Source organism: Aethalodelphis obliquidens, unplaced genomic scaffold, assembly GCF_003676395.1.
Source record: "Aethalodelphis obliquidens isolate GAN/ISIS:26980383/991018 unplaced genomic scaffold, ASM367639v1 scaffold30, whole genome shotgun sequence".
NCBI lineage: Eukaryota > Metazoa > Chordata > Mammalia > Artiodactyla > Delphinidae > Aethalodelphis > Aethalodelphis obliquidens.
Genome location: NW_020837974.1, coordinates 21659873 through 21685552, shown reverse-complemented (window position 1 = coordinate 21685552; position 25680 = coordinate 21659873). Strand labels below are relative to the sequence as shown.

At 44.2% G+C, this 25680-nt stretch overlaps 2 protein-coding genes across 12 annotated transcripts in view; one reads left to right on the top strand and one right to left on the bottom strand.

Moving 5' to 3' along the window:
* The window catches only part of DNAH3 (dynein axonemal heavy chain 3), a 195806-nt gene extending 195052 nt beyond the window's left edge, over window positions 1-754 (bottom strand). The window contains exon 1 of the mRNA XM_027126693.1: window positions 527-754. The gene's annotated coding sequence lies outside the window, so the exon portion shown is untranslated. The remainder of the gene's footprint in view (window positions 1-526) is intronic.
* A 62-nt stretch (window positions 755-816) lies between these two features.
* The window catches only part of LDAF1 (lipid droplet assembly factor 1), a 60443-nt gene continuing 35579 nt past the window's right edge, over window positions 817-25680 (top strand). For 3 of the 11 annotated variants that reach the window (XM_027126690.1, XM_027126691.1, XM_027126689.1), the window contains exons 1-4: window positions 821-934; window positions 2456-2647; window positions 9649-9817; window positions 12087-12225. In XM_027126690.1, the coding sequence (XP_026982491.1) occupies window positions 2552-2647; window positions 9649-9817; window positions 12087-12225 (404 nt within the window). In that variant the 5' untranslated portion in view covers window positions 821-934; window positions 2456-2551. The other 8 variants (XR_003437090.1, XR_003437089.1, XR_003437091.1 and 5 more) reach the window with 7 other exon arrangements.

Here is a 25680-nt window from a genome sequence, read left to right as displayed (position 1 = left end):
GGGACCAGGTGAGAGCTGGCAGCTTGGGCGCAGGGGACCCGGCTGGCTAGACAGCCCCCTCGCCGGGCGGGACAAATTTTGGAAGAGGGCGGGGGGGGGTGTCGGTTGAGAGGATAGTCGGTGTCCCACGCCCGAAGCCTTCAGCACGACGTTTGGTAATAAGGGGAGTCTCATCCCTCCGAGCCCCTGCGAGACCCCCATACACACACACACCCCCCTACACCTACTACTACATTTGGTAAAAGGGTTGCCATCCCCATCCCACCCGGGACCCTTCCCCTTCTTGGGAAACCCGGTTGGGAAGACTCCGAACTTCCTCTTTAGGATTAATGAAAATGGGTGCCCTCCTCCCTCCCGGGTTATTCTCTACGGAGGGCCCCTCCCCCCTCACTGCAGAGAGGGGAACTCCAAGTACCACAGGTGGGATTCTCCTCCCCAAATTAATGACGGTGTACTCGACTCCCCGCCCCCAAGCTCCCATTTCTCAGCCTCGGTGCCCCCTCGGGCGCAGAGCCCCCCTGTGTACCTGTATCACCCCTCTTTTCCCCTCTCCTTGGATCCCAAGAAACTGGCCGCCTGTCCCCTCTCGCGTTTAGGAAGGCTGAGAGACTGGAAACAGATGGGGAGGGGGAGGTCTGATAGGCCCGAGGCGCCCGGCGGTTCCCGGCCTCAAGCCGGAGATGCGACCCCTGCCCCGCCCGGCTGGAATGCTCAGGGTTTCCGTTTGCCCCGGGAGGGGCGGTAGTGGAAGAGCCGGGGGCTTTTGGAGGGGTGGGGCGTGGAAGGGGAAGGGCGGGTTGGCTCGTGTTCTCCTGGCTCAGCCCGGAAGGAGCGGAAAAGGCAGAAGGCGGGAAACTGCGCTGCGTCGGGTTAAGGGGTTGCAGTCTTCCCTCCTCCCGAGACCTCTCAGTGCCTGGGGAGGCCCCTCCGAGGAGTGAGTGACTAGGGGGTCTGGGGATTGGTGGCCCGGTGGTTGCGTTCCACGGATGTGGCCGCTGGCATTTTACCCACGCTGGCCCCTGTTGGACTCCCCAAACCGGTCCGGGTGGCGGTTGGGTTTCCAAGGCCCTGGGAGACCAGTAGGGGAGCTGGGCTTGTTTCTGACCCTTGCAGATTGGAGATTAGGGGAATTGAGTGCTGGGAACATCGCAAGTTCAAATCTGTGCCAGCTGTAGCTTCAGAGACAGTATGGGAATGGGAGTTTAGTCCTGCCCTGTTCAGGGGATTCCTGTTTCACAAAAGGGATTGTAGCAGAGAATCTCTAGCTGGGGAGATTAAAATGTGCTTTAATTTGGTGCTAGACCCTATAGATATTAGGAGATACCTCTTCCCATCTCACATAATTAGCATGGGGGACGTTCAGTATGGTAAATAAATGTGAGCATCTCTCAGTTCATTTTGTCCACTGTGACAGAATCTTTTAGGCGTTTGTGCTATAGGTCAGGAGATCAGTTGTAAGGGAGAAATGGAAAAGATATCTGTGTCCAGCCCTACAGTGTTATTCTGGGAAATATAAAATAACAATATATTAGTTTATATGAAAATTAAAAAGGGTTTAAAAGATAGATATCTAACTTAACAAAAAGCTTTTATTAAAAATAAATAATTATGTGAGATTGGGACAGTCCTGGAAATTCCAGCCTGTTGAGTCACAGGGTATAATTGTGGCAAAGTCTGTCCCTCAGGTGCCTCTCTTGTTACGGAGCTGAGACTTACAAGTAAATAGAGAATAATTTATGGCACAATGTAATTGGGAGCCAACCTGTTTAGTGTATTGGCCACTGTCACTTGTTTGAAAAAGTTTTTCTGGCCAAAAAAAGAAGGCAATAGGACTTGAAATAGTCTATTCAGCTTTCTTACTTTCTTCCACATTCTTTTCACAATTTTGTCAGGCTAAAAAAATAAACAGAAGCTCTCAGAGACAATACCATTAACATTTTCTTATATGTCCATCTAGATCTTTTATTTTACTATGGATATATACATAAAATACATAAATATGTGTATTTTATCTTATGGATATATGCATAAAATATGTAACAATATATAGTATTCTATAATTTTTTCACATCATAGATATATTTTTATTTCACTAAATAAATATCAACATCATTTTAATGGCTATACAATACTCCATTCTATGAATTTATCATTATTTAACCTATTTCCTATTAGTAGACAGCTTCTTTCCACTGTTTTACTATTTATTATGTATTAGAAACAGGGGTACACTGCACATCCTTTTGGCATGTTTTGATATAACTGATTATTTCCTTCAAGTTCCTGGAAAGTAAATTGTTGGATCAAGGTGTGTGCAATTTGAAATTTGGATAGATATTGCCAAGTTACCCTCCATCTGCATGCCCACCGTCAGTGTGTGAGGATAGTAGAATCGCTTGTTGGGTCAGTTGGGTGAAGACCACTAATGGTTTAAGATACTTTTCATTTCCTCCAGCAAGAGACAAGGTGACATGAGAGATTTGACTGTGCCCTGCACTGAAGAGCTTACTGGTAGAATTAATCCCTAAAGAGACCTGAAGTGGGTTTCAGGATGGTGAAAGAAGAGCCCCCAAGTACTTCAAAGGACTTTCAGGAGCTGCAGAGGAGGGTGTCTTTGCTGATAGCGTCTGTCCAGAGTAACTCAAAGGTCAGTTTCCAATCAGAGCATATAATGGAAGATCCCAAAATAATACTAGCTTAAACTAGTTATTTCTCTCTTAAGTAGAAGAAATTTGGAGGTAGGTCAGGAATCTTTCTAACTCACCACCTTGTCATGTCTGAGTTGTGACCTTCAAACTCACTGTCCAAGATGACTGCTAGAGTATCAGCCATTGTATCCATATTCTAGGCAATAAGATGTGGGGAGAGAAAGACTTGCATACCATCTCCAATTTAAGGAGACTTCCTGGAAGTCATACACGCACAGAGCTTCCAGTTGCATCTCATAGACCAAAATTTAGTCTTATGATCACCCCTTGTAGCAAATGCAATTCTTTAGCTGGAAATAGAGGCAACTCTTAGTCTGTGCCACAGATACCATCCTTTTTTTTGTTTTGCTGTTAATTTTGACCTGTTACCCTGAAAATGAGAGGCTAACGTCTACTTTGAGCCCAGTGTTCCACTAGAAATTCAGTGTTCAATAGAAATACGACATAAGCCACATACGTAATTTAAAATTATCTAGTAGCCGCATTTAAAAAGTAAAAAGAAGCAGGTGAAATTAATTTTAATACGGTATTTTATTGAACCTATCTAAAATATATTTCAACATGCAATCATTATAAAAAATATTAATGAAAAAAGTTATTGAGATGTTTTACATTCTTTTTTGTACTAAGTCTTTGAAATCCAGTCTGTATTTTACACTTAACAGCACATTTCCATTTGAACTAGCCATTTTACAAGCGCTCAATAGCCATTCAATGGCAATGGGACTTGAGACAGTATATTCTGCTTTCTTGAACTTTTATCTTTATTGCTTTCTTCTATGTGCCTTTCAGCATTTTTTCAGGGAAAAAATAATAGCTCTCAGAGATAATATTATTAGCATTTTGTTGTATGTTCTTCTAGACTTTTTTTCTATGCAATATACCCATAAAATACATATGTATATGTAAGAAAGTGAACTGGTTGGTGATCTGTTTTTTGGTATTGGACACCACTAGTATCTATTTGAGGAGCCAGACCTTTGCAGTCTAGAGCAATATACTCTATAGAGATCTTTTCTGAACTCATCCCCAAATGCCTCTGGCACTCTTTGTGGATTTAGCAAGATATTTTTAGGTTGGACAAGCAGCTTTCTAGCCAGCAGGCTGAGACTCTTGTTATTAAAAGTTAGCTCCATGAGAAAGGTCCTCATACTCATCTACATGTTCAGTTGATTCTCGTTATATAATTTGTGTTAGTTCTGTTCTGTTGAGTCACCTCAAACACTGAATTAGCACATACTGAACAATTGCTCAAATGGGAAGTACAGGATTAGGTTCTGGCAAACTTCTGGTGGCAACATTTTCATCAACCAATCAAACCATCACCTGTTTTGTGTGTCTTTTTGTTTAAAGGCACCTTTATTCTGTAGATATTATTGATTCATTAACATTGAACTCCAGGCCAACAGCCTGTACTATACAGGCAGCTGTAACTCTTGCCTGAACGAAGTTTATCTAATACACGTACGGTATTTTCTCTATAAGGCACGTCACAGCCTTCTTATGCTTAGGAACACTAGACAGCACTGCTACACATTTTAAATGTCAAAATCACCAACAGAAAACATAAAAATGCAGAAAAAGGTGGCACGAAATAAACCATGAAAAGGACAGTTGTATAAAGAGCTAAAACAAGAAGGCAGAGTGTTGCCTAGTTTGGCCTCAGCTGGGAACATGTGCGTCAGGTGGCTCATGTTTTTCACTGCCGTGTGCACGTCCATGAAAGCAACCCAAAGTGTTGATTCTGGGGTTACAGATCAATTTTAGTGGGTAGGCAAATTCACAGATATGGAATCTGCCAATAATAGGGATTGACTGTACATTAATTAACCTTGGTTGAGCACTTATTATATGCAAAGCACTGTGCTACGCACTTGGCATATTTTAACTTAGTTAATATTCGTGTCTACCTCCTAAGGTAGGCATTTCAAAGCATGTGAACTCTGACTTCTCGACATTTCTTCATTTTTTCACCTTAGCTCCTCAGCCATGGTCATTGGAATAGATGTGGACTAGATAACTTCCAGGGCAGTTGACTCCCGGGATGATGGGACAGATCATCAGTTGGCTAAGCCCTGATGTTCTTCAGATAGTCCTGAGGTAGTTTCTTTTAAATTTTTAAATTATATTAATTGAATTAATTATATTAATTGTGCTTACTGAATAGAGTAATATTGGCAGTAAAGGAAAGGAAATCACCTGTAAGCCCATCACTAACAAATCCAGTGGTGGTATCATCATTACTGTTGTTATTGTTATTATTATTAGGACCCTTTAGTATGTAATTTTTAGATCTAGTGGTTTTAATTGTGGCAGATGTAGTTCTATATTTTTATTTTTGCTTGATATTGTATATTGGTGTTTTTCCATATTAAAGCATAGGTCTTCTGAACAATGGCTTTTCTTGGTGGTAGAACCTTCCCTCAGAGTGACATACCATAATTTACATAGTCATCCGCTTGCTTCTATGATATTTGGATGATTTCTTTCCCCCAAGTAATTTATAATCTTTTCTCAGAGTTAATAAACCCTTTGAGTTCCAGATAAGAATAGATGGCTTCCAGATGGAGTGTTTGTGAAACAACTCTGTCATCTCTTCTAGGAAACCTCTGGAATGTCAAGTCTTAATTGTCTTACTTTTAGACTGACAGAGTCAGAAACCTGTCCCAAATAGGTTAAACAAGCAAACAAACAGTGAGACCTGCCAGGGCTTTTGGGAAATGTAAGGCTATCATAGAAGCCAAGGCAGGAAGTAAACAGGGCAGAGCCTCAGGAGGGGTTAGAACCAGAGTCTGGCAGGTCACTGGGGTCAGAGATAACTCTCAGTGCCCTCTCTTGAGACATACTATTCCTCATTGTAACTCTTCCTTGTGTATCAGCTTCATTCTCCTCTCTTTGCAGCCTGGCTTCCTTTGCTCTTCCATTCACATGGGCAGACATGATCGCCCAGGATGGTACCTTCGACTCCTCATGTCTCCTCCAGCTCCCAGCTGAAATCCTCTATGGGACCTGGTCTTGGGAGTGCTTGATTCCTAGGAGCAAGAATCTGCTTGACCAAGTCACCTATGGCCAAGGAGGTGGCAGTTGGGCTGGGGCTTTCCATTTCACTGGTATAAACATGGCTTCAGGGGCCCACCCCTGCTGTGAGAGGGGGCAGTTTTCACAGAGGAGGGAAGAGAGGTGGAGCATGGGCTGGGCAGATGCCCTCCCAATGGTATCTCCTTGTGTGGATTACCTAGGACAAAATAGTTTTGCTCTCATGCTGGCCCTTTCCTTCCACAAAGGATGTTTTATTTATTTATTTATTTATTTATTTATTATTATTTTTTGGGGACAAAGGATGTTTTTGAATTACCTCCTTGGCACCTGTATTCTAATCCTGAATCACAAGGACCAAAATCTGGGAGAAATTGTCACACAGCACCTTGGACTTGTCATTACCAGTGGTTTTAAATAATGCTGAGCCCTCTGCCCTCCACCCCTCTGGTAGCAAAGACGGTGGATACTGATTATCTTCTGCATTCTAACACCGGGGAATTGGCCTCTCTTCTGAATAGTTCCAGATGGAGCCTTCATGTCCTTAAACACTGGCCATGTTGTCCCTATTTTGGAACCTCCCATACTCATGTGTGCATTTTAAAATAAATCACCTGTGTTTGACCTTGGGCAAGTTGCTTGGGCTCCTTGACTCTCCATCTCATCTTCTCTAAAATAAGCGATGCCAGGCTCATAGCTTTGTTGTGAGGATGATCTCAGATGTCGTTTGAGAAGGCCTTAGCACAGAGTGTGGAACATAATGGTGCCAGTCCGTCCCAGCCTGGCATTCCTGGGTTATTTAGCACCGCACCATGCCTGTAAAATCTAGGTTGGATAACCTGTGTCTGCTTCCAGGAGGGCGATGGAAGATGTTGCTGCATAATAAGCTCTCCCACTTTCCATCCTTCCATTGTGTCACCCTCTGTTGCCTGGGAGCATGAAAAGTTAATTGCTATAGTCTAATTCCCGGATTTAAATAATGTTAAATTTTGCCTTGAAAAAAATAAGGAGGTTTATTGAAAGCTCTTAAAATAGTGCTTGGCACTTGAGTGTTTAATGAATGTTCTCTCTTATCATTAGGCATAACTGAATCATATCTTCCTCTTCTGAGACAGACTGGTCCGAGCAGGGCCATCCTCCCTAGGGGAAGACAATTGCTGGGCTTAATTGTCTGCATCTTAAATTGGTCTCTCTGCATATCTGAATAACTTTCTATTTTTTCCTTGTAGGGCCCAGATTTAGAAGAGGCTAAGAAAAAATTAGATTTCTTAAGGACTACAAGTAGTCCCTTCCTGCTTTTCCCCTCTTGGATCCCTATGCCACACTGTCTCCTGGTCCTGTTGAATTTTCTTTTGTCGTTCCACTTTCATACTGCATCTCCTCCTCCTCCTTGTCCCTCCCTGCCATCAGCCTAGTTTTGGCCGTCATTATCTCTTGCTGGCTTCCCTGCAAATCTTCCTCATTGCCTCTTGCACAGGACCACCAGGTTCATCTTTTTAAAATTATTCCTTTGATTGCATCACAGTCCTGCTCAAATGCCAATAGTTCGCTTCTTGTTTTTTTTTTCTAGGTAAAATTTGAGTGAGCGCTTTTCAACAGAAATATTATGTGAACCACATACATAGTTTTAAGTTTTCTAGTAGCCATATTAAAAAACATAAGGGTTTCCCTGGTGGCACAGTGGTTGAGAGTCCGCCTGCCAATGCAGGGGACGCGGGTTTGTGCTCCGGTCCGGGAGGATCCCACATGCCGCGGAGCGGCTGGGCCCGTGAGCCATGGCCGCTGAGCCTGCGTGTCCGGAGCCTGTGCTCTGCAACGGGAGAGGCCACAACAGTGAGAGGCCCACGTACCGCAAAAGAAAAAAAAAAACATAAAAAGAAACGTAAAATTAATTTTAATAATATATTTTATATAGCCCAATATATCCAAAACAATATAATTTCAACATGTAATCAATATTGAAAAATCATTGATGAGATATTTTACATTTTTTTTTTAATACACTCAGTGCACATCTCAATTCACATGCTGATTTTCCATTGGAAATACTTGGTCTCTATTTAGATTTCATAAAATTGATAATTGAAAAACTTATTTGAAACATACCCACCTTATTTGAAATGTAATTAAAATTTTTTCAATGACTGAATCAAACATCAGTTTTTAAATTTAAATTAGATTAAAAATCCAACTCATCGGTCATGCTAGCCACATTTCAAGTGCTCAGTGGCCACATGTGGCTTCTGTGCTGGACAGTCTGGGTATAAAGTCATAAGCCTGGCATTCTGGTGTTCCAGCCTCATCTGCTCCCCCGCCACTGTGGTTACTGGGTCTCTTGATTTTAAGGATCAGACAGAGCAGTTCGGTCTGTCAGGTGACCCCTGGAGGTTTACTAAGGATACACGTGGACTAGAGCTGGAAAGCAATCAAGACCTGAGACAGCTCGAAGGACCATCCAGCCCCACTCCCGGGGCCCCTCTGCCTCTCTCTCACCTTCAGCCGCCCTAACAGGAAGATCTCACTGGGTTCTGATCCTAGAGTATCCAAGCTGGGTATTTCCAGCTCAGAGGTGATTGCTGGCACAGTCACCTCTGGCGAGAGAAGCTGAACAGCCAAGTCTTAGATAGCTTTTGTCAGAAAGGAGTAGCTGGAGGCAGTGTAGCCAGTAGGTGTTACACCATTTCGGGCCGGGAAGTGAAGTTTGTCAATGCTGAAGCCCCAGGACTGAGAACGGTGGCTTTGTGGAACAGCCTTTTCTAGTTAAGCACAGTGAGTCCTGTGCTTTGTCACCATCAACTTGAGCTCCAAAATCCTCCTGCCTTCCAGCTTGCCCACAGTTTCCTCCATTTGAATCACTTGGGTGAAGAACTCTTTCTAGGAGAACGTGTGTTTTGGTTAGTGGCACCCGCCATCACTGAAGCTTAAATTACGTCTTCAGTTCACCTGCTGGCCTACATGGCCCTAAGGAATGAGACACAGGAAGGACCAGTTTTGATGGGGAAAAGTTCTGGAATGATAGGAGCTTTCAAGGGAACGGGAACTAGCATGCCAGCACTGAGGAGAGAGATGGCGTGGACCCTAAGAAGAGGGGGAAGCCCATCCTTGTGAGGATGCCTAGGGCCAGCTCTGTATTAAAGCAGCCCCCCCCAACCCCCCACTGAGCCAGCTCCAGAACCCTTTTGCCTGGTGGAGGAAGATAACTTACTTATTAACACAGCATAAGCTTGCAGTAGTCATCAGGCTGTGGCCTGACTGTGGTATCCAGGTTGATGACATAAAAACATTTTCTCCTAATGAAGGGGCAGCCACTGCAGACATCTGAAGTGGAAAGATTTAGCTTTGAATGCCTAGATTTTGCCACTTGGAAGCCGTGTGACTCTAGGTGAGTCATTTCGTCCCACTGTTTCTCAAACTTTAATGTGTGTACAAATCACCTGGTGATCTCATTAAAAAACAGAAGCTGATTTGGCAGGTCTGGGTCAGGGCCCAAGATATTGCATTTCTAACAAGCTCCCAGGTGATGCCAAGTAGCTAGGACTTCTCTGTGCCTCAGTGGCCTCAACTGTGAAGTAAGCAGCCAATTGTACATATATCACATCAGAGCACACATATGCTGAGGATGCCTTCTGAGAGGGTGTGTGTGAAGCAGTAGAGCCATGCCTGGGTCTTTCCTCATTTCACAAGACTTGAGGTTGGGTGGGGCCCTCAAACTTGCCCCCTGTCCACAGCTGCCTTAAGTTGTTGCTGGGGCAACTCATGTCTTGGGAGGATTATAATTGTTGACTTCTTACCTATGGGCCTCCCAACTTTATAACCTTGGCTTATACTTCCTATAGTTCGGGTGAATTCATCAATCTGGGGTTCAGACATGGCATTCAGTCCTGCTCGTCTCCTTTGCCCACAGGTGGTTGCCTTCATGAAGTCTCCAGTGGGCCAGTACCTGGACAGGCATCCTTTTCTGACCCTCACCTTGCTGGTGTTTGCTTCTGTGTCAGCCGTTCCTGTTGGCTGCTTCCTGCTCCTCGTGGTGCTTACCTCCCTGGCTGCGTTTTTGGGAGTCATATTACTAGAAGGTATCCTACTCAGTTACTCTCCGCCTTGGAAAATGACTCACTTGGGATGACAGTATTTATTGGGCATCTGCCACTCTTGTCAAAGGTTCCTGTTCTTGTCAAAACCACATCGACCACGGCAGGTTGTCAGAGTAGTTAAAACATGGGCTCTGGAGTCTATTAGAATCCCACCTCCCCCAGTGTGATTTTGGACACATTATTTACCCTCTCTGAGCCTCAAATTCCTCATATGTAAAATAGGGATATAATAATACTATCTCAGAGGGTTGTGAGCATTGAAACGTACAGTTGCATAAAGTACTTAGCACAGTCCTTGGCACAGAGTAGCTTCTCCATGAATGCTAACTATTGTCATTAAACAGAACATTAAAATTCACTCCACAGATAGTTACGGAGCACCTGTTGCATGCCAGGTGCTTGCTATGTACTGAGGTTCCCCCTTCTCCACCTTTCCTCCTGAAGTCCCACTGCCAATTGTCAGCTTCTCCCTGAGTTGCTAAGTTAAAATTACTACGAAAGTAAAATCTGATTGGCTCAGTTTGCCTTTTCAACTCAGATCACAGTCCACAAAGAGGTGGTTGCCATCTGCTCAGGTGATCACCTCTGGCTCATTCTATGGCTTCCCAGAGCTAAGAGCACCCAGGGTTGCTTCCCTACCAAAGGGATTGTGGACAAGGCAGTTTACACTTGAAGAAGAAGACAGGCACGGTAGGTGGATGAGCCAAATACAGTATGGCAGAGTGGTTGTTCAGTAAATATTGATGGATAGATGGGCGAAAGATGAATCAATATCAAAACAAAGGTAAATTTAGAAAGAAATAAGAGAGCCACTACCCTTTTGTGGTATCATACCAAGCTTTACAGGAGAGAGCACTTTAAAGATGTATAACAACTTTGTCCCAGAGTAGACAAGGAAGGGCCTTCTAGGCAGGAGGCACAGCATGTGATAAGCTGTTCCACTTGAGAGTGGTGGTCCTGCAACTTGAGTCTGCATAAATCTTACCTGCTTTTTGAACATGTGGACTTTCATGTATCATCCAGAGATTGTCATTTAGTAGGTCTGGAGTGGGGTCCAGAGATGCAAATTTTCAACAAGATTCCCTAATGCATCTGATTCTGATACAGGTGGTTGTTAGCCATCCTTTGAAAAATACTGATCTAAGATTTTGTAAATCTTTATGAAAAGGCAGCACGTCTGTTTACATTCTCTACTTTCCTTCCTTTCCAGAGTGCATCCCTGAAACTATCACTGTGGAGTACTGGGTGGGCTATTTGACAACCCGTGAGGCAAGGGAAAGGATGTCTGCCATGCAACATTTGCCATGTTATTAGTTCCGCTTTGGAAAGAGGGATTTTGTTATGAGGAAGGCAAGAGAAAGTGTGCTGGGCAGACAACAACTGCCCCAGTGAGTCACATATATGATAGTCATTTAATTGTCATGTCAACACTTAGAGGTAGTTATTATTATATTCTTTTTACAGATGAGTTAAACTAAAGCTCCAGGCGGCCCAAAGTCTCACCATAAGTGACTTAACTAGGATCAAACTCAGGCATGTCAACTATGAAAATCCATCCTCTTTCCATGGTACCTTTTATTATTTTTCTCCCATAGACCCCATGTTATAAAAATGTATTTTCTCTGCACTTATTAGATGGTAATTCATTAATATTCCCATTAAAAACTTATTTAATGGTGGGTAAAATGACCATTCAGACCTATGGTTACCGTGTGATAGTTGCCAGGCTGGGTTGTAAAGGATGTAATCAAAAGTTATGTTTAGATTTGACTTTATTTAGCCTGCATAGCCTTTATTTCCATAGGTCGTAGGTAAGTGTAAGTTATAGTATTTGGTAGGCAGTTTGAAACACTGGTCATGATTTACCACCCCCATTACTGTCTTGGCTAACTCCTTCCAGAGGATTCCATTAGGAGCCCATCCCTGACCTTGAGAATGAGGGAGTTTCAAATTCAGATTCTTGCCATGGGCAAGACAGGTAACAAAAGTGAGCAAAGCGGTCCAAGAATAATACAGTTGGGAACAGTGGGGCCTGGAAGAAACTGGAAGGCCAGCAGTTGTTGCCGTGCAGTGATGCTCACTTGGGTGTTGAGATTGCCTCCTTTTTAAGCGATACCAGAAGTCTGGATTTTTGTGGAAAACCTCCTCACTTAAAACATCTGAGTTAACTGTTGTTTTAAACACAGTGGTGCAGGGTCTGGTGTTTTCAGTCTGTTTTAGATGAATGATTCTTTGACATGCTTTCTTCTAGGACTGGTCATCTCTGTGGGCAGCCTCTCACTGCTTTGTGTCCTCTGTGGCTTGGGCTTCGTGTCACTCATCATGTCAGGGACAATCATAGTGTCCTACATGGTAGTCTCCAGCCTCGTCAACTACTGGTTTTCTCCCAGGTAAATACATGTCAGTGCAATAATTTAATCTTTACTCTTTGGGGAGATTTTCACAAGTAACACCCTAACCCTGGTCACGTCATACTCAGTCTCCCAAGATAGGAGGTGCCTAGGCTCTTCACATCTCTGCTTAAAAAGAGGTAAGGTTTCCTTCTCTTTTTTTTTTTTTTTTAATTATCAGGTAGGAATGCTTTGGTGGCAAGTAATGAAAAACCTAAGTAGATACTAGCTTAAACAAATAGGGATTTATTTTTATTGCATAACAACAAGCTGGAGATAGCCCAGTCCTGGCACAGCCTCTCTAGTGTCATCAAGGTACCAGGCACCTTCTGCCTTTCTGTGTTGCCATCCTTACCCCACTGGCTTGTCACCTCATGGCCACAAGAAAGCTGCTGCTGGCTACACCAACTTCGTTCAAGGCAGGATGAAGAGAGGAAAAAAAAATGAGTCCTCACTCACCAATTGAGTCTGACCTTTTTTGTCAAGTAAATGAAATCTTTCCCAGAACCTACCCCCTTTCTTATCCCAACCAACCTCATTGGCTGGAATTTCGGCAGATAGCCACCGGAAGCTGGAAGGGAGGCTGGGAAATGGAGTATACACCCACAAGGAGAAGGGCCTTGGGAATGTGTGTTGGTCAGCCAAGCTCTGGTGTGTGCCATAGCTCCCCCGCTTGGGGTATAAGTGTTATTAGCAAGGCTACTTGACATTCAAAGAGAATCCATAGAGCCAGTTAAGTTAATATCAATAGTGCTACCTCCTCTCTCACTTACCTCTGAAACCTACCATCACTGGGCTGAAAAAAGGCAGACCTATTTCTCTCCCTGCCCCATCTCCCTTCTGTTAAAGATGTAAAGAAATGGTCAGTTGATTAGAATTAATTAGAATTTGAATCCCAGCTATGCCATTTTTTACCTGTGTGATCTTGAACAAGCTGTTCAACATCTCTGTTCTCAGTTTTCTTCCATTGGTAAAATAGGGCTACTCCATGCTCTGCCTCTCTCACTGGATTGTCATGAGGACACAAACAATAGTTTGGAGAAAATGCAGTGTCCAAATTAGAATGGGGAAAAGGATCATAACCCCTGCCCCTAATTCAGGTATTTTGACCTCTCGGGCCCCCAGTTTCCTCATCTGTAAAGTCAGTGTTGCCCAAAATCTGGTGTGGTTGCAAGAAGCAACCAAAACTGAACCAACAAAAAACGACATTCATTCCGCCATGTATACTCTCAGCATTGCTCTTTAAAGAGGCCTTAGAGCTGATCATTTCCTCTTGTTGCCAAACAGACTATGGACACAACACAACTCCAGTGGCGACTGTTAGCTGGCCATGAAGTCTACACACTTAGAGGGGCTCTACCAGGAATGACCAGCTGAACGGAACCAAAGCTTTTTTTCAAGCACCTCTGGGAAGCTGTTGGATCATCCTTGCCCCTTGGGATTATGACTCAGAAGGGACTGGGTAGTCAAGCTTTTCCTGGAGGTGTCCTCTAGCTTTTTCACTTATTTGTAGGGTCCTGCAATGGACAGTTTTGGGGATCTTGTTGCTCTTGGTCAGTTCCGTCAGCTGACCGGCCCTCACACAGAGAATCAGCAGAGAATCTCGATGGCGTGGCGGCTCCTCGCGCCTCTCACCCCTCCTCCCCAGAGATGCACACCTGAACTTGGCAGGGTTCTGAGCCTCTACAGGCCGGTGACTTGACCTCAAAGGCTCAGATCTTGTATCCGAGGCCCCAATTCGGGACAGCCACAGATTGTTTTTCCTTTTTCTTTCTTCCTTTTTTTTTTTTTTTAAATGAGAGCTGCTTATTTCTTCACTCATTTGAAAAAAGAGGTGGGGGGAAGAATCTAAAACAAAACAAGCTCTTCTGCCTTATTAGCCTTTTATCAGAAAGACAAACAACATTTAGGAATAATAGCCTCTCAGACAAAGTTAGAAAATAGAGTCCAAACTTAACCTTACGGCCAAGAGCATTTTTTTCTAAGTCTAAAGGTATGGTTTCCACTGTTGAGTATTGTTAAGTCATGTTACTCTTTAAAATATTTGCACTTGATACTTTTTTATTGTTTTAAGGACTTGTCTTGTTAAAGCATTTCTTCAAAAAGTCCCATGAAAATGATAAAGGACTACAAAAATTTTTTAAATCCTATGGGATATCTACTTCAGTGGTTTATTCCCTGTGGTATTTTATTTAAAAATATTTATTTAGATGAGCTTTTTTTCTTCACTCTATTTCAAAATACCCCCTTTCTAGACATCAAACCCATTTTTTCCTTCTGTGTCAATTTCATGGCAGATCCTGGGTAATAAAGCTTTTTTAGTTGCTAGTGATAGACACTCAACTCAAAATGGATTTAAAAAGTGGGGGCAGAGGGGGACGGATTCGTTTCACTGAACTAAAAAGCCGAAAGGTAGGACTTTAGGCGCTGCTGGATCCAGGGGCTCAAGTGGTGTCACTAGGCATCTCTCTCCCTTCATCTCTCAGCGCTGCTTTTCTCAGTGTGAGCTGAGTTTTAGGCAGGCCCTCCCCATGTGGAGGTCCCAGCAGCTCTAATTTTACATCAGCCTTATAGTTAGCACTCCCTATTGGACAAGGAAGCTGTTCTTTTCCAGTAGTATATTTAGATTTTTGGCTCCGATTAGACAGACTTGGGTCATGTGAGCAACCCCAAACCAAACACCGTGGCCAGGGTGGATGGAATATGCTGACAGGTCAGGGCTGGGACATGTGTGCATTCTGGAACCAGGGGAGGGGGTGGGCCAGCCCCACTGGTTCTGCATAGGTGGGAGTGCTAGCGTATGTAGAGATGGGAGGACAATCCGATCCCAAAGGAGTATCGCAAGGAAAGGGAGTGTATGCCAGGCAGACAGAAGCAAATACTTGCTCTTTGATTCAGGAGGGCATAAAGGCCTTCATTTGGTACTCAGACTTTTCTGTATCCCATGACAGTCAGCCACACCTGTCACTAAAGGGGCCTTCAGCTCTATTAGAGAACAAGAACTGCCTTTTCCTGCCAATACATGGAGGTGTTAATATTAACAGTTACTATTTACTGAATGTTTCTTTCTGACCTGCAAGTGTCTGCTATTAGCTGTCTAAGCTAATACCCTGCTGGGTTCTGAGGCTTCAGAAAAGAAGAATGAAGAGGGCCCTGGCCTCCTGAAGTTTACTTTCTAATGCAGGAGTCAGCTAACAAGTGTATTTGTTATCTATTGTTGCATAACGGTTTACAAAGAGCACTTTTGTCATCCTACATTTTCGGTGTGTTGGGAGTACAGGCCTGGCTTAGCTGAGTCCTTTGCAAGACTACAACAGCAGCGCTGCCACGTTGCTTCTCCTTTGAGGCTCGCCTGCGGAAGGATCCACGTCCGAGTTCGCATGGTCATTGCCAACATCCATTTCTTTGTAGGCTTTGGGGCTGAGGCCCTCATTCCCTGTCATATGGCAGCTCACAGCCTGACAGCTTGCTTCTTCAAAACCACCCAGGGAGAACGTCTCTTAGCAGGATGGACATCACATTCTTATAACGCGTAATCATGTATGCATAATCACACACATCCCATCACTCTCACCACATTCTGTGGGTTAGAAGCAGTCGGGTCCCACTCACACGAAGAGGAGGGATCACACAAGGGAATGCATACCACAGTTGGGGATCATGGGCTCCACCTTAGATTCTACCTGCTACATCAAGTAAACAAAATATTAGATTATTATGATAAGTGCATTGAAGAAAGTAGAAGGGGCAGGCCATGTCAGCCACAGAAATCTTTTCTTTGAACCACATAATGAGAAGTTGCCACTGTGCTAAGAGCTGGGGGGGGGCAGGTATTCCCAGCAGAGGGCGCAGCAAAACAAAGGCCCCAAGACTGGAAGGAGCTGAATGTGTTTTAGGAAAAGAAATATCAGTGTGACTGGGCTTGGTGAGTAAAGGGTAAATGGAGGAGAGAGAGGAGCCCATCAGGCAGGACCTCGTAGGGAAAGAAATTTACAGCAAAAAGCAAAGGGAAGATGATGAAGAATTTTACACTTTGCATTAAGAGGGACATAATTAGACTTGGATTTTTAAAGGTCACTTGTGGCCAATGGATTGGGAGTCAGAAGTCCAGTTAGCAGGTCTGTGGAGGTCCAGAGCAGAGGATGGTGTGGCTTGCACTAGAGTGGAAGTAATGGAGACCCTCCTCATTTGGAGAGCCAGCAGCAGTTGGTGATGGATTGTATGTGGGTAGTGAAGGAAAGGGAGACACAAGGATGGCACATAAACTTTTCATTTGAGCCAGTGGGTAGTCAGTGGCACTAGTTTCTGATACGGGGGCTGTGTGAGTAGTCAGAATCTGCTTTGCTCACGTTGAGTCAGATATGCCTTTTTGACACCAAGAGGATGTGACCGATGAACAGTGGCTTAGAGAGTAGGTATGGGCTAGGGATACAAGATTTAGGAGTATTTTCAGTACTGAGAGCTTTACACAGCCTTCTTACGGAATGCTCTCCTGAGAGAAGCCAAGAGACCATTTTAAAACATATTTCTGATCACATAAACGGCCTTGCTTCAAACTGCAGAGTGCAAGTTGCCTTTCCACTGCACTTAAAAGTGCTAACTAACTCCTTCCCATCACAAGCTGCACCTGCCAGCTTCTCATTTTTCATATTCCCTTAGCCTCTGGATTTCAGAGGTGAATGAAACGAAGGTTCAGAGCAGAAATGATTCACCAATTCTGCCAGGAAACGGGGCATCTAAATCAGAGCTTTGCAATTCAGGCTGTCTGTCACACTGCCTGGAGCCTGAGGCCTTTGCCGATCAAACGAAGTAAAATACAGAACCCAGCACAGTGCTTGCCCATAAACAACAGTTGTCAAAGTGCGAGATGCACCATCGTTTGAAACTGAGTGGAATAGTTGTAAGGTTAACCATGGGGAAGATAGTAATATTGAATTAGCTTTGTATGGTGACATGGTAACTAGACTTATTGTGATGACCATTTCATAATGTACAAAGACATGGACTCACTGATGTACACCTGAAACTAACATTGTGTGTCAATTATACTTAAGTAAAAAAAAGGTATTGTTGGCCTTTTAGGCACAGTTCAATGTGTTCCTTATTTGGAAAGGTAATTAAAAGCACAAAACTGACTTTATACAGTCGGAATGTTAATTTATCATTATAACTATAGGTGTTTGTTTTTGCCATGAGTCAGGTGCTATATTAAGCCCTCTACACTTCAATACACGTTTTCAGTCAGTTCTCACTACCACTCATTTTAGAGATGAGGAAGCTGAAAGATTGAGATGTTAAATTGTTTAAGGGCACATAGAAGCAGAAGTGGGACTCAAGCTTAGTTCGCCTGACTGAAGAGCCCACCCTTGTAACCAGTGTGCTATTAAATGTTAATGCCTCCAACTGCCTTTAAGGCCTGGGATGTGGACCCATGCCCTAATAGACATTGTCTGCAGCAGTTCCTATAACCTTTGCTGCTGTGTCGAATAACTTCAGGGATCCCTGTTTTCATAAAATAGGACGTGAACCGTTGGTTCCCCCTAGAGTTGTGCACATAGAAGTAGTTTCAGCCACCGCCTCTGCATGGATTCTACTATCTGCTCCTCATAGAACAGGAGATTCAGCCTGGATGTTGTGACACCCCAGCAAGGTATGATCAGGTGTGAGTTGTCACAAGGTTGAGGATGACTAACTACTTCACATATTCTGCTGTGCTCCCTCGAGCAGGAGATAACAGGTGGAACTAGAGGGGGGGAATTTGAGAATAACCTGCTTTTTCTTACCTATTCCACAGCATCCCCCAAAACACGTGTGTGTGTACAGGCACACACATACCCCGAGGGATTAAATCTGTGTGTGCACACACATACCTGAGTAATTAAGCATGTGTGCAAATACACACACCCTGAGTGGTTGGTAAGAATTCTGATAATTACAAATTATTGAAGTGCTTTCTTTGCCTTAGGGGAAAGATAGGAGGTGGGGATTACATCCAAATCTGGCATGCCTCTTGGATATGTCTTTATGGTGAATATTATCCATCGTGTGTGGAAGTTGAAAATCAATGACGTTGGAGCATCCCACTCCCCACCTCCTGTTTCCAAACATTTCCACCTTCCACGATCCAGCTCAAGGCTCATCCCTCAGTGAAGTCATGTCTCATTTAATGTATACTGTCTCTACACTTACAGCCCTCATGGACCAGGCATGGTAAGCAAATGACAACTTCTCTGCGCATTGGTTTCCTCAGTCAGTAACGAGAATGCCGCCCAACCTGTCATTGGGAACTGAGGCAAGTGATCTCTAAATTATAAAAGTGCTACAAAACACTAGACGATTAAACCCTTGCTTGACTAGATGGTCTCTTGTTTGCCACTATTCCCTTATATTTGTCCTTCCTCCCACCTGCCCTGCCTGCCTCCTCTCTTCTAGTGCTCTGGGAATGGAAACAGTGTCTGTATCTTTCCTTTTGGGTAGCCCAGAAACTTAAATATAGAAACCCCTGCACAATATTTTGCATTGACTAGAAAGACTGAGGAAACTGAACCTAGAGGAGTTATCCATCGGGGGTGACGTTTCCCACCGCCACCCTGGGACATTTGGCAGTGTCTGGAGGCATTTCTGATTGTCATGACTGTGTTTGGGGGAGATGCTGCTGGCATCTAGTGGGTCAAGGTCATGGATGCTGCTCAACGTTCTTCAATGCACAGGACGGCCCTTGACAACAAAGAACTAAGGGGCCCAAACACCAGTGCCAAGGTTGAGAATCCCTGATCTAGACAAATAATGAGAATTTAGAGCATTAGACCACACAACAGCAGAGCTGGGCTAGAGACAGGCTGGGACCTGGGGTCCTTTGCTGCTGTGCTGCAGTTCTGCAGTGCTTGCACCTGGACACACCTCTCCTCAAGCAACAAAATACAAAGAAACTGTATGGAACTAAAAATAACTGCGTGATAATTTGGGGCAAATTCTGGACAAAAGATACAAAGAGACCAAAAAAACCCAACTGCCAATTTTGAAGAGCCCAGAGCAAAAACTGGGTGTGGGGAGCAAAAGCAGGGTACCGAGCATGCCCCCTGCACCCAACACCACCTAAGGGGTGGGCAAACCACCTAAGCCACGCCTCCAGCTTGACCCCTGGACACACCCCTACCATCACCCCATGTAAGGAATAAGCTCGACCCCCTCAGGGAGTGAGCAATCAAGGGAAACTGTTGTTTGTTCTCGCTCCCCTCTGCTGCAGCAGGGTCCCCAGTAAAGCCTTGCCTGAGTTTCTTGCCTTGCCGCTAGTCAACTTCTATCGGTTGGGGAAGGCTAAGAACCCTGGTCGGTGTCAGGCTGAGGCGGGGCTGGGGTTGGCCAGGTCTGCACCAGAGCAGCTGGTTACACTAGTTGCTTCAGGGACACATACACCTTCACGTTTGTGAAATGTTTCAGGGTTTCAAAGAGCTTTCACATATGTTATCATCTCTGACCTTTCATAAGAGTCCTGAGAGGTCCTCCTCTTCTCATTTCCATGCCTTACTAGGCAACTGGCCTCAGAAGAAACTGGGCGAACAAGCAAGTCATTTTCTGAAGGTCTCAGAGTTAGCTAGTGATTAAGCCAGGGACCCACCATCACCTGGCCCACTCAGGTGCTCTTCCTCTGCTCCCTGCTTTTTACTAAAGCAGAAGTGGCAAGGGTGAGACATTAGGAAGGTAGACTACTCGGTAATTGGGAATCAGAGAGCCATCTGAGCTAGAGAGGGCATGGGCCCCTCTGCTCAGGCAGTAGACATTGATCGGCTTCCCAAAACTGCAGAGGAGACTCAAGCCCCATACATATGCTCTAGTAGTCCTTATGGTCCTATTTAGGAGCTTCAAGTCCCATTTGGAAACCTTAAAGAACCAGCAGAGGGAAATGGAACAGAAGTGTTTCCTAAAGAAAATGTTTCCTAAAGCCAGTAGAGGGCACTCACATCAGGTGATCTGGAGGTGACTCAACTGAGAGCTGGAAGAAGCTTTAGACTGTGCTTATTATTTATTTATTTATTTATTTATTTTTGTGGTATGCGGGCCTCTCCCTGCCGTGGCCTCTCCCATTGCGGAGCACAGGCTCCGGACGCGCAGGCTCAGCGGCCATGGCTCACGGGCCCAGCTGCTCCACTGCATGTGAGATCTTCCCGGACCGGGGCACGAACCCGCGTCCCCTGCGTCGGCAGGTGGACTCCCAACCACTGCACCACCAGGGAAGCCTTAGACTGTGCTTCTTAAACGTTAATGTGCATGTGTACAAGGGTTTAAAAGGAAGATTCTGAGTCTGTAGGTCTGGAGCAGGACCTGAGCTTCTACATGGCTCACCAGCTCCTGGCGAAGCTGTTACTGAACTAGTTTTGTTTTCCCGACCAGCGCTGAGACGCTGAGGTTTACAGCAGAGAAAGGGTTTATTCACAAGGCAGCCAAGCGAGGGGACAGGAGAATAGGTCTCAGGTTCTGCCTCCTCAAAGGCAAGAGGCTTGGGATATTTGTGGGTGGAGAGTATAGGGTGGTCGAAGGTCCAGGGGAAGGTGATTGGAGTCAGGAAAAAGGTGAGGTAATCAGTGATCTGCACAAGCATATCTGAGTTACATGCTTCTTCATGGGACACATGCTTAGAAAATGGTGGCAGTAGCATGATCTGAGGGTGGAGTTTTTGGCCCTCTGACGTCAAAAAGTCACCCATGAGACACTTGTGCAGGCCCAGCTGAATGGTTGGTGGTCTCAACTGGTTTGAACTGGGTAAGACTAGCTCCATGTTCCTTAAAAACAACTTAAGCAAACATTACTCTCAGAGGTGTTTTCTATAAGGGGCTGTTAAAGGAGTTTTGATATAGTCCAAGTTACATGAAGTTTGGAGGGTATGCAATTTGCAAAAGAAAGTAAGCTTGGTCAGTGAAGACAGTTTAAAGGATATTATTTATTAAGCACCTTATAGTCTAAGGGAATCTAACTGATGACTGCCCTCGGTTTCAAAGCCCACCACTGATCACACCCTGAGTGGCAAGGTAATAGATGCTCTCTCCAGTCTTCTCCTTCTACAGCTGGTACACCTGAGGCCCAGGGAGGAAGTGCACACTGTAAGTCTGCAGTGCCAGGGATAGAACCCATGTCTCCTGCATCCAATTCTTGCTTTATGACATCTTCCCTGCTCCTTTGACCCTGGAACAGAATTAAGGCAGGAGGATTCATCTCTAAGTAAGGGTGAGAAGTAAGTGACTATACTGTTTGCTTTGAATTAAGCTTCTTTGCATTGCATTTTTGGTCAAATCACTTCCCTCACAGAAGTATCAGTGGGAGTTCAAAGATGAACAGAATCAGACTCTGGACCTCTTTTTTTTTTTTTTTTTTTTTTTTGCGGTACGTGGGCCTCTCACTGTTGTGGCCTCTCCCGTTGCGGAGCACAGGCTCCGGACGCACAGGCTCAGCAGCCATGGCTCATGGACCCAGCCGCTCCACGGCATGTGGGATCTTCCCAGGCCGGGGCACCAGGGAAGCCCAGACTCTGGACCTCTTGAGCCTTGAGGGAGCCAAAGCAAAATAAATCTGTTAACAAAAGCTTTTCTTATTTTTTTGGTTTATACAAATTTGGCTGTTAACCCAAAGAAAAGCGTACATATAACTTGGTGTGTTCTTATAGATGCAAATTATAGTCATAAACTTTATTCTAAAAATAAGGGTTCTTTAAGCCTGAATGATTTGGAATGCTTTTACCTACAGGAAACAAAGTGCCTCCCTTAAAAAAATAAGAACTCTTAGCATCTCACTAAACATGAAATCCAGATACAAGTGGTTCTAGGGTTGATTTAGGAAACACAGTGACGTAATCAGGGATCTAGGCTTTCTGTGTCATTACTCCACCATTCTCAGAGAGCATCTTTAGATTTGTTTCCTCACGGTCACAAGAAAGCTGGCACAGCTCAAGGAATCACAATTCACACAACCACAGCCAAAGACAGGGAGAAAAGGGGCTAGCCTTATATACCTTTTTTTTGAAATGAGGAAAAAGACAGAAGCCCCCTCCCAGTTTCTCGCTTAAATCTCATTGAACAGAACAGTATCATGTACCTGCCACTACATAAATATCTGCAAGGGGAATTGAGGCTTTATCTTGATTATTTAGTCCAATCAGGATACTAGGGGCATGCTATGTCATTCCTGAACAAAGTCAAGTGTCGACTGAAAAAAAATGCTCAAGCCAGAAGTTGAGAATTATGTTTTATTCAAGGACATTACTGAGGACTTCAGCTCAGAAGCAGCCTTTCAGATAGCTCTGAGGAACTGTTGCCAAGAGCTAAGGGAGGAGTCTGGACGTATAGGAGATTTGCTGAAAACAAACAAACGTGGTGGTCAAACATCAAAATATTGCTAATTACAAGAAACAGACATCTCGAGTTAATGATTTTAGTGCTTTTCTGTGTATGTGTAGATGCAAGAGTCTGGGCTCTTTGAAATTATTCCTCTGATATGCGTCTTAACTATCCAGGGCCAGTATCTTGTTTTTTTCCATCCTGAATTCCCCTCAGGGCGCACCTTGGGGGCAGCTGCAGTGGCTGAGGGCTTGATGGCAGGCAACATTCTTTGTCCACACAGCCTTTGCGTTTGTCTAGCGCAGTGATTCTTATCCAGGGTACATGTCAGAATCATCCGAGGAGCTTGTGTTCAGTTTCCTCTCCCTGCTGTAACAAATTACCACAAGCTTAGTGGCTTAAAAATAACACAGATTTACTGTCCTACAAATCTGGAGGTCTCTTACAGTTTCACTGGGCTGACGTCAAGGTGTCAGTGGGGCTGCTTCCTTCTGGAGGCTCTGGGGGAATTGTTTGCTTGACTTTTTCAGCTTCTTGTGTCTGCCTGTGTTCCTTGGCTGGAGCCCTTTCCTCCATCTTCAAAGTGCATCAGTCTCTATCTCCATCATCATATCGCCTTCTCCTCTCTGTAGTTGAATCTCATTCTGTCTCCCTTGTATAAGGATGCTTGTGATTACATTCAGGCCCACCTGGATAATCCAGATAATTTCTCAGTCCAAGATCCTTAGATTAATCATGTGTGCAAAGTCCCTTTTGCCATGAAAGGTAACAGTCACAGGTTCCTGGGATGAGGACATAGATATTTGGGGGCCATTATTCAGCCTCCCACAGAGCCTGAACATGCTTAGACCCCACTCCTTAAAGATTCTAGTTCAGTAGGTGACGTCAGGGCATCTATATTTTACAAAATATGTGCATGATCAAGAACCTCTCATCTGTCACAGAATTTTATTCAACCTTCAGTTATTGTTTATAGTATTATGAGGTTTTATCTAGGTGGCTCCAATGCAAGTACACTAATACGTTGACTATCTCATTGAACCCTTGCATGCTTCCAAAATAGGTTTTATTCACATTTTCCAGATGTGGAAATAGGCTTGGAAATTGTTCCATCTGCCCCAGGTCACACAGTAAGGAAGACAGATCCAGAACCCAAGCCCAGCTCTTGTTCTAAAGCTGTACACGTTCCATAAAACAGCTTGAAGCAGCAGAACAGGGCAGGGAAGAGAAGTTCAGCATTAAAGGGGGCTTCCCAAGGCACACAAGTCTGCTCCCAGCCCCTGTAAACTGCACCAACAGAACTGTCCAGTAGAATATTAGAATCCCAAATGCCTTTCGTCTACCTCCTGCCACCTGAGTTACAATTACCGCCCATCCCTACCTGGTGAGGGAGATTGCAAACACAAGTTTGGATGAAGGAGCAGCTTCTTGGGATTTGAGCTCCCTCTCTGCCCACACAGCTCCTCTCCGCTTATTAGGCTGCCTCCCCCCATGTACAGTAGGATAGGTACCTTCAGAAGATGAGAACACGACTTTAAACAACTGCTCATTATATTTGTCCTAGGATACCATGGCAACTAGTGTTCATTCCAGCAGCTGCTCCATAGCCAGCTTGGCTTTCCTCTCTCAAATTTCTGCCTCAACATTTGCAAATGCATCAGAACCAACCTGCCATGCGGCAGCCTTGGGGCCCAAGTCACTCTGATCCTGGCTTGTGATACACAAACAGACCAGATTGGGGATGAGAGGCTCCAGCTCTATAAGCAAGATGCTCTGATACCTTAGACAAGCTTGCTAGGGCTCAAGCTGCTCATCTGTAAAATGTGCATTTCTAGCAAAGTGTTTTCCAACTTGTGGGTAATGACTCATTAGAGGGTATATTAGTTTTCTGTTTCCACCGTAACAAATTAGTACAAGCTAAATGGTTTGAAACAAGTTATTTTATATCTCTGGAATTGACAAGTCCAAAATGGGGCAACAGAGCTGTGTTTTTCTGGAGGCTCTAGGGGAGAATCCATTTCTTTGCCATTACCAGCTATTATAGGCTGCCCACATTCCTTGGCTTGTGGACAATATCACTCTGACTTCTGCTTCCACTGGGACATCTTTTCTGACTCTCCTATTTCATAGGGAGCCTTATAATTGGGCCCACTTGGATAATCTTCCCATGTCAAGACCTTTAACCACATCTGCAAAGTCCATTTGGGGCCATGACTAGGTAACAATATTCAGTTTTTGGTGATTAGGATGTGGCCATGTTGGGGGTAGTCATTATTCAGCCTACCACATGAGATCAGGGAGCCATGTAAGTGACCAACAGTTTTTTAAATGCTGTTTTAAGAAATGCATGCAGCAATGCAATACTTCTGATTCTAATATGTAACGCTAATATGACGTAGTCACAGAAAAAGTTTGAATCCAAGACCATTTGTTTTATCAGTGACAGATTAATGCCTTATTCTCTTATAAAGAAATGTCTAAAGAATAGCCTTGATGAGAACTTAAAATTTTGCCCCTTATTACTATAGGAAGACCAGACCTTTTATACAATATGAATGCAGCTGTTTCCTTCCCCATACCAGGGTTGAGTTTTACCATATAACTCTTAAAAGGATTTAGAATCAAAGGTTGTGTTGAAGAAAAGGCAGAAGGATTCATTATTAAAGACCTACAGTATCATAAGATGACCAAGTATATATAACATCCTTTCAAGGTTTTGAAAAACCCAGGCGTGTAACAACTCACAATTGAGGGGTGAAGTCCAAACACTAAAGATGTTCATATTTCTATTCACCTCCACCATGTACAGAGGTTTAGAAGCTTTACAACTTTTTTCATAGCAAAAGTTCTTGTTTAGATCCAGACTTTTTCTAGTTGAAGTATACAAGTTAATGTCTATATTAGGTATCTTGAATGTGGTCTGTTAGAGCTACAGTGTGAGGCAGACTAGTCATTTTGACATAATTACAGCCTAGTTAAGATGGGGCAGCCTCAGGAAGAAGATGGAGCAGCCTCAGGAGGAGGTCATAATTGAGTGCTAGGTAGTGGGAAAGCAGCTCTCCAGGCTCAGCTAAGAGGCTCGTGTCCAGCTGTGTAGTCTTAATGAGACCAGGAATGTTGTAATTGC